The sequence below is a fragment of the Mytilus trossulus genome, chromosome 1, assembly GCF_036588685.1.
Source record: "Mytilus trossulus isolate FHL-02 chromosome 1, PNRI_Mtr1.1.1.hap1, whole genome shotgun sequence".
NCBI lineage: Eukaryota > Metazoa > Mollusca > Bivalvia > Mytilida > Mytilidae > Mytilus > Mytilus trossulus.
In genome coordinates, this window is record NC_086373.1 from 12,323,530 (window position 1) to 12,333,350 (window position 9,821).

General features: G+C 30.1%; 1 protein-coding gene across 1 annotated transcript; it reads right to left on the minus strand.

Moving 5' to 3' along the window:
* Positions 1-1,832: 1,832 nt before the first annotated feature.
* On the minus strand, positions 1,833-7,083 carry LOC134715453 (uncharacterized). The gene is made up of 5 exons (XM_063577634.1): positions 6,961-7,083; positions 5,943-6,147; positions 5,192-5,372; positions 4,606-4,778; positions 1,833-3,517 (listed from the first exon to the last, which is right to left on the minus strand). Exons 2-5 carry the CDS (start codon positions 6,037-6,039, stop codon positions 3,231-3,233), a joined length of 738 nt encoding a protein of 245 aa, XP_063433704.1. The 5' UTR covers positions 6,040-6,147; positions 6,961-7,083; the 3' UTR covers positions 1,833-3,230.
* Between the last annotated feature and the right edge of the window lie 2,738 nt (positions 7,084-9,821).

Consider the following 9,821-nt stretch of genomic DNA (forward strand, 5'->3'; position numbering starts at 1 on the left):
GAGTTTGAATGTAGCTTTGGTATCTTTGACCTTACTTTTGAATAACTAGTAACAACTTTATGTTTTGAGATAGTAGTTTGTACCCATGATTCCATATTTGTACTTTGTAAAAATTAATAGTTGTTATACCTGTTTATGACTGATAATTACAGCATATCCTTGGACAGTTTCAAACTTTAATAATGTAGATAATATAATACAGCTTGAACAAATCTGGTAATGAACTTCTAGCAACTTGAAGAAGGAGCTTTGTCACTCCTCTGTGATATATCCTATAAGAACCTTTTATAGCTGACAATACAGTAAGGGTTTTCTCATTGTTGAAGGCTTTAAGGCAACCAATAGTTGCTAACACCCAGGTCATGTATTCCATACAGTAAGGGTTTTCTCATTGTTGAAGGCTTTAAGGCAACCAATAGTTGCTAACACCCAGGTCATGTATTCCATAAATGTTTCTCTTTTCCTATTTTTTATATAGATTAGTTCTTTGGTTTTCCTGTTTTAGGTTGCACTTTGTAAATACAGCTGTTTCTCAAAACACGCCTCTTTTGGGGAGATCTTGAATATTCTCATCTCAGAGACATAACTTGGGAATTTTACCAGTAAATAAACATGTGCATATTGTTTACATTGAAATCTGTAATAACCTATTATTCAAGGTAGGGGTAGTTAAGAAAATTAGTGTTAGTTTAAACTCTGAGAAGTTCAGGGCATATAAACCTTGAAAATATGCAGCACAGCCCTATATTTTCACCTTTGAAAAAAATTGTGGTGCATATGAACTTTTGAATCTAGGATAAGATTTATTTTCAAGACTTCATAGTAAAAGTTGTACAGTTTTAGCCGTAAAAGGAGTTCCTATGGGAAATTGCATTGTCAATATTAACAGAAATGCAACCTTTAATGGTTTAACACTAGTAATTGAGGCCCTTTATAGCTTGCTGTTGGTGTGAGCCAATACTCTATGTTCTTTGAGCTATAAGGGTTTACTGTTACACATTTTGACTTGGATGAAGAGTTGTCTTTTTGGCACTCATACCACATCTTTCTATATCTATGAGTAGAAAATTTCCAAATTTTTCATATTTGAATTAAAATCAGAGAGAATAAACCGTACATGTATAATGGATCATGTCATGTTAATGGATCAAATTTACTGCATCAAGTGTGCATTTAAAAATATATCTTCAGTGTAGTATGGGAGGCCAAAATATTTGAAAAACCCAAACTTATACAAATGCTGAAGAGCTGATTAACCAAAAAGGAACAAAAGTATAAATAAATCCAGATAAAGGAATCAGAGTTTTGCATGAGAGGATTTTTTTTCTTAATTTAGAAGGATTTTTATGAATAAGAATCATTACATTGGAGTAAATTTACAGGAATGAGTATCCTATCCTAAGTAAAATGTAAAGTCAGGTATATGACAGTTATTGTCCATTCATTGTATGTCTTTTGTCATTTGATTGTGCCATTTGATTAGGGACTTTCCATTTTGAATTTTCCTCAGAGTTCAGTATTTTTGTAATTTTACTTTTTAATAAAAATTAAACTAATATCAATTAATATCAGATTATTCCTTTTAATGACCCTATAACTATTTTGACCTTGCCACAATGTGTAAGCTCTTGGAGTTTATTTTGAGGACTTTCAGCCCATGTAAAGATGATGAACATCATGTAAAGCACTGTTACTTTGATATTTTGGCTGCTCTTCTTTTATCATATGAGATTGATCCTGCACATCTAAACAATATTCCTTTAAAATCTAACATTAATACATTTAGTTCTTAAAAAATAATTTCAGTCAATAACCAACTCAAAAACATCATATCATTGTATTTCTTTACCTTTATTTTAGTAAATTACATAAATACACAGTTACATTTTCAATGATAGTGTGTTTAAAGTAATACAATTTTAGCTGAATTTTGATACAAGAATATTACACTGTAACTGCTTGTTTCAATTCACCTATACTTTTAACTGTTAAAACCAACATAAATTGAAAAGCTGTTTGTCGTTTAAACTATCAGGTACAGGGAAAGAATACCAAACTAATACAATCATAAAAGTCCTGCATGTGAAATTAATAAAATACATTTAAAGTATATATATCAGAAGGTGCAATTATATAATACAGTGATTCTAAATCTGACCTTGATATTGATACTTCATAATACCCTTAATATTTGGCAGTATAAAGCTTGTCACAGTGAATTTCCAAATTTGACCAACCTGTTATTGGTATCATTATAAAACATAATCAATTATAACATAACCAATGTGAAGACATATTTATATATAGATTTTAACTGCATGGTTATTATCAATACTAATCATCAATACATGAACAGCAATTAAATCATATTTACAATTCAACTTGAAATCAAAATATCAGTAAGTGAAAATAAAACAAAACCCATACAATACCAACAAACTGAAAATGATTTATCAAAATATCATAGAATATATATGTATATCACAGAATGCTTTCCACTAATACTACAATGTACTAACGTTAGTACTGGCATCTTATACCAATAGAATATCTACAAAATATTTCAGTCATCAATATTTCTCTCTTTTATAATGACCAAGATATGGAAATGAAGTTACAAACTATATATGAAAATATGTGAGCAATAGAAAAAAAGATAAAGAATAGATATGACTTTATCGATTTAAGACACTACAGTATAAATCACTCATAATATTTCCAAACTATGGTTTGTAATTCAGATGAAAACTAAATTCCTTAATTTTCATATCTCATCTTATAGTTCCCTGGATAGCTGAGACTATAATGCTATTGTAAGAGAAAAGAATAATTATAGTCTTGCGAAATTGCATATATGTATAAAAAAAAAATTAATGATGAATTAAAAATATTATGCTATTTTTTCTTCTAGAAATATCTCAGAGTAGAAAATATGATTTTTATCATGAGTTTGTGTAAAGGTAGAAAACTTATGAATCTGAATATATTTCTTATCAATTATACGAAATCAATCAAGAAAAAACAGAATAATTTGGTGCACAATCAATTAATTGTTTTTATATCTATAGTATCATACATATATAAACCATCAATATCACATTTTAAAGAAGTTTGACACAAATGATTGACGAGATGCCAAAACATACAATGAAAATATCATTTAAACAGATCATTACATAGAGGAACACAGAAGTTATACACAGCCAACTAGGCTGTAAATACAAATCAAACTATGACTTGACTTCTCCAGCTGCCACCACCTTCTTAGCAAAGTCCAAAACTTTTTTGGTACGTTTTTCCCAAACATTGAAGTTATCTAAGAATTTTGAGAAAGGTTCTGGTTTGGCAGTTAGATCTTCCATTGTGATCTGTTTGTCGTATACAGGATTGTCTCGTAGCCACTGTGACAGCTGAATCTGGAACTCGTCAGCTTCTTTGTTCTGATTCAGGGACTGTAAAGTGTTAATCAGGTGATCATAACAAACATGGACCCACTTCAGGTATACACCAGATGAATCTGAAATGAAAAATATCATTTAATTAAGGGGACTCATGGGTATAAATCAAACTTTCTTTAAAATATAGGATTTTGCTATTTTTTTTCTATAAATTAACTTTGGTTTAAATATGGGGTCACCCTTCATTTAAGCTTACAATTTGCCTTTCGAAAGAAGCATACATTTTTGTTAAGATACTTTTTTTCTGTTGAACTAATAGGAGAAAAAAAGGTAATACATGTATGGAAATAAAAAAAGAACTAAATTACCGAAATAGCTTAAATTTTACAATAGTTTAGTTTAAGTACAGCTTTTTTTAAAAAGAATTATAAAAAATAAATGTCATCGATGCGTTAAAAGAGATATTTCAATTTCTATGCAAATTTTTTTTTTTTTTTATCAAAGGGAGATAATTTGGAGCTTTTTCAATGATAAAAACATTTTAAAAGTCAACTGGGGTCAAAACAAAATTTATTTTTGGTTAATTATTGCATCATGTCATAAAGTAAAAACTAATAGTGTAATATATAAATAAACTCATCATAGATATCAGGACTAAATTTAGTATATACGCCAGACGCGCGTTTCGTCTACAAAAGACTCATCAGTGACGCTCGAATCCAAAACAGTTAAAATGGCCAAATAAAGTACGAAGTTGAAGAGCATTGAGGACGAAAATTCCTAAAAGTTTTGCCAAATACAGCTAAGGTAATCTATGCCTGAGGTAGAAAATCCTTAGTATTTCAAAAAATTAAAAAATTTGTAAACAGTAAATTTATAAATATAACCATAACTATGATAATTCATGTCAGCACAAAAAGTGCTGACTACTGGGCTTGTGATGCCCTCGGGGAAATTAATCTCCACCAGCAGTGGCATCGATCCAGTGGTTGTAAATAAACTCATCATAGATATCATATGTAATGAAAAAAAAAATTGTTTAAATTTTTGCTGAATTTTTTGTACCTTTGAACCTCCTTAATAGGTCATTGAGTATTTAAAGCTATCATGTTTGATAAACCTGAAGTAAATTTAGTCTTTTACATAAAAACTAACAAACAGGATGCCTGTGATAATATGATTAACGGAGCTTTAAAGTACAACTTACCAACATGTGTAACAACATGACTGAATAAATTAACAGCTTCCTTTGGTTTATTGAAGATTTTGTGTAATGTTGCTAGTGTAGCCATTGCCAAGAGGAGATAATTGCTGTTTTCTGGTTGACAAAGCTTCATGTAGATGATAGCTCTATGTAGTAGTTCATCAGCCTCTTCTACCCTGTTGGAAAAAAATGCAGATAGTGTTTCTTACCATTTATATTTATTGTATCAAAATTGTCCCATAGAATACAAAAAAATATTTTCATGTTAAAGAAAAATAGAAGGGGAGACCATTTGCACTTTGAACATCTGTAGATATTTTTCAATTCAAATCTTTAATTAATTTGACAATCTCATGAAATAACCCCAACAAATGGATTATAACTTCATGAAATTGTAAAGAAATATTAATTAAGTTTATGGATAAATCTTTCATGAAAAATATGTAAACTTGTTTAGATAGGTCTGTTTTAAAACTTAAACAATTGTAATCTTATTTATTCAAATTGATATCTTATTGAAAAATTAGAAAAATTCCAATCTCATGGTGTTGGTCAATTTCAATATAAGGAAAGAAAACAATATACATACATGTCCATTTTTGATTTTATTTGACCGAGCAGCACACACATTCTAGCTGTACATAAACTAATTTCTGAGTAATGGATAGCCACAATTTCTAAAGCATCAATGGCCTGTGTTTCTGCTAGTCGTAGTGTGGAATTCTGTAGGTCCTTAGAAGAATGTAGAGCTTTCCATTGTAATGCTGAAGCTATAAATATGATATATATGTTTAAATATTATAACAAAGTTATGGTTGTAGTACTGCCTACAGTAATTAGTTAATGTTTTTATTTTAGGTTTATCGCTCAAGTAAGTACATTTGTGACATTTTTTGTCTCTCTTTCAACTATTTTACGAATTACTGCAACTATCTGATATCAGCACAGTCAAATTGCATTGTCTGTAATTATTTATTTGTAATAAACAGTCACTGACCAATTATTGTTTGTGAGGTTAAGTGTGTTTTTCCAAAGCGTTTTATCTATTTATAAATATGATGTCCAAAAAAAAGGATACAAATTCATAAAGTTTAATGTCATCTGCTTCTAATTCCATTCTTGCTTTTCACCTAAAATACTTGTAAGAGTTGAAATATAAAGAGAACATTGAAATATAAATTTTCATTGTTCTTTGCTCAAAACATGATGCAAAGTTTACCTTCTATTAAGTCTTGTACAAATAAATTTTATATTTCGAAACAATGTAAGGTAATAGTCAAATACCAGTAAAACTCACTAAGCAATTAACTGTGCTAAATCTTTTAGTTTGTAATATTTACCTGATGTGTGTAAAAATAGATGTAACATTGGATGTTTGTCAGGCAGTAGACCTCTTGCCATCCTCAGAGCTTCTGTAGCATGGTGATAGTAATCCATGTTATCAAACTTCTGTACTACAAGTAATGCTTTAGCTAGAGCTCTGTGAGCCAGAGCGAGCTGAATGGTCTCACAACCATAGACTATCTTAGCTGTATCCAATGTATGCTACAAATTAGGTAAATTTGAATTATTTTACAATGTGCCTTTACTCAGACTCATCTATATTTATTTTGGTATGAAATTAATTTATCATAATCATTAAGTTAAAATATTCTGTTCAATATTATCTGTAATACTATATTTGTTTTGAAATTGTTCTACCCGCATAGTTTAATTAAAGTATTGTTAACAAGTTAAATTTGGAGCTACTGCTCACTGATGATACCCCTGCTGCAAATGGATAATTTTAAAAGTATAAATGATACAAGTGTTCAGTAAACAGAAAGTTGTTGAGTGATGAATCTGAAACCCATCACATGTTAACCTGACTGATATAAATCCTGAAACCAAATTTCAGAAATGGTTGTATTGTAGTTCTTGAACAAAAATGTGACAAAATTTTTTAACATGGCTATCATGTGTTAAATGATACAAGTGTTCGCTAAACAAGAAGTTGTTGAGTGATGAATCTGAAAACGCATCACACAGTTTAGCTGACTTATTTAACCCCTGAAACCAAATTTGAAAAATCCTTGTATTGTAGTTCCTGAGAAAGATGCAACAAAAAATATTAATGGGATGGAAAGAAGGACTGAAGGACTGACCAATGGACATACAGAGGTAAAACAGTATATCCCACTTTTTTTTTTAAAGCAGTGTATAAATATATCAAAAAGGCCTTTTCTTCATAAATGATATTCTAATTATTGACAATGTTAGTTAATTTAAAATTTCATGATTTTCAAAAACAGCACATTTTTGCCATAATTCCAGTTTTAGGGTAATGATATTTCTTAGAGTTAACAAAACTTGTCTTACCTTAGCCACGTCTACACCTGGTTGGTCTTGTTTAAATTCACTAGAGAAATGACAAAAGTGAAGCAAGGCTTTGATGTACAGTGGATGTCTACAGCCAAAGTGTTCCCTGTAAAGATATACCAGACATTAAACATCATGTCAACAAATTTTAAAATATGATACACTTGTCTTTAATATATAATGTAAAAACTGTAATTCAAATGTTACGACTTGGTTTTACTTCATGGTAATTATAAGTTCATACTCAATTAAATATGACAAACAAGAAATGATTACACCATAAAATGTTTTCTGCCAATTTTTGTTGATTCTGCCATTTTTTAATAGTTTCTTTAAATAGTATATTTGTGCTATAAAATAACCACCAAACCATGGAATTCATAAAGTAATACCTATTTAATCTATAAAAATTAATTAAAACATATTTCAACACTTTAAAACATTTCCTTATAACAAAAATGTTATTCAGCCTAACATGTACTTGTTGCAACTTTTTTCATGTTTTTTTAAATTTTACATTGGAGAATTTCTTGAACCAAAATTACATAAATTATGAACATAGCTTTACTTAAAGGGATAGTAGCTACGATTTTGACAAAATTTTGAACAAGTTTTTAAGCTGCAAAAATCAAAGATATGGACTAAAAATAAACAATAAGATCGCTAGAATGTTTTTTAAACTACAGAAGTGTTAATAATTGATAATTCATATCGTGTTGCATGCCTATTCATCTCATTAATTATGCATCGGGTTTACTTCCCGAACTTTGCCGACACAGCAAGTGAGCTATCCAAGATATAAATAGATATGAACACGTGCTTTTTGTTTTCTTACGTATTTGATAATTACTTTATATCAAACGTACATATTAGACGCAATTTATCAAATTATGTAAATAAATAATATTACAAAAACCGGCATATAATTCCAACCCAAGATTCTAAAACAATGGCGATATTATACACTTGTTATTACATTTGTATTACCAAACCATGCCGATAACATACACACGTGTTTGTGTGTAGAATAGAGGCCTCCATGAAGGATACACATGGAGAATAATACTAAATTGTAGGAAGTTGATTTCTAATTTCTTCTAAGGTGTGAGATTCCTGCACGTAAATTTATTGACATATTTTTGACAATAATTAACACGTTGCGATTTATTTTCATATGATTTGGAATTTTTAAGTAATGTAAACAAGTTACACAAACCGTCGGCTACTTCTGTTTGACTTACCCTGCGTTGCAGTTGGTTTGAGTGGTTTTAATTACCGATCTCATCGCCGCTTTTTTTTTTAATTAACAATAATTTGACTGCACCTCTTTTTTGTTTCTTTTCTCGCAGAAAGTAAAACTGTAAATTCACGTACCATTTCCACAATAACATTCCCCTGTGCGACAAGTTTCCCTTCGGGGCACAATGTGCGATTGCGCATTGGGAACTGAAGAGTTCAGATCAACATAGGTCATATGAATAAGGGTTGGGCTGAACATCGAATTATTATCTATAGACAAGAAATAAATGTAGATGTTAAACGTTAAAAAGCTTCTAAATGATAAATGGAAAGTAACAAGGAGTTATTTTAATCATATTTATTAGTCTTTTTGTACAACATCCGGCATATAGATTAAACTAGAGGCTCTAAAGAGCCTGTGTCGCTCACCTTGGTCTATGTGAATATTAAACAAAGGAAGCAGATTGAAAATTGACTACAAAGGTCAATAACTCCTACAGGGGTCAATTGACCATTTCGTTCATGTTGACTTATTTGTAGATCTTACTTTGCTGAACATTATTGCTGTTTACAGTTTACCTATATCTATAATAATATTCAATATAAAACAGCCATGATATATCATATAAGAACCTTTTATAGCTGACAATACAGTAAGGGTTTTCTCATTATTGAAGGCTTTAAGGCAACCAATAGTTGCTAACACCCAGGTCATGTATTCCATAAATGTTTCTCTTTTCATATTTTTTATATAGATTAGTTCTTTGGTTTTCCTGTTTTAGGTTGCACTTTGTGAATACAGCTGTTTCTCAAAACACGCCTCTTTTGGGGAGATCTTGAATATTTTCATCTCAGAGACATAACTTGGGAATTTTACCAGTAAATAAACATGTGCATATTGTTTACATTGAAATCTGTAATAACCTATTATTCAAGGTAGGGGTAGTTAAGAAAATTAGTGTTATTTAAACTCTGAGAAGTTCAGGGCATATAAACCTTGAAAATATGCCGCACAGCCCTATATTTTCACCTATGAAAAAAATTGTGGTGCATATGAACTTTCGAATCTAGGATAAGATTTATTTTCAAGACTTCATAGTAAAAGTTGTACAGTTTTAGCCGTAAAAGGAGTTCCTATGGGAAATTGCATTGTCAATATTAACAGAAATGCAACCTTTAAGGGTTTAACACTAGTAATTGGGGCCCTTTATAGCTTGCTGTTGGTGTGAGCCAATACTCTATGTTCTTTGAGCTATAAGGGTTTACTGTTACGCATTGTGACTTGGATGAAGAGTTGTCTTTTTGGCACTCATACCACATCTTTCTATCATCTATGAGTAGAAAATTTCCAAATTTTTCATATTTGAATTAAAATCAGAGAGAATAAACCGTACATGTATAAGTTAGTCATGTTAATGGATCAAATTTACTGCATCAAGTGTGCATTTAAAAATATATCTTCAGTGTAGTATGGGAGGCCAAAATATTTGAAAAACCCAAACTTATACAAATGCTGAAGAGCTGATTAACCAAAAAGGAACAAAAGTATAAATAAATCCAGATAAAGGAATCAGAGTTTTGCATGAGAGGAATTTATTTCTTAATTTAGAAGGATTTTTAGG

Coding starts and splice junctions, on each gene's coding strand:
- LOC134715453 (XM_063577634.1), bottom strand. CDS start 6,039: ATGGATTACTATCACCATGCTACAGAAGCTCTGAGGATGGCAAGAGGT. Junction 5,373..5,942: donor TCTATTTTTACACACATCAG/GTAAATATTACA, acceptor TCATATTTATAG/CTTCAGCATTACAATGGAAA. Junction 3,518..4,605: donor TCATGTTGTTACACATGTTG/GTAAGTTGTACT, acceptor TTTTCATTTCAG/ATTCATCTGGTGTATACCTG.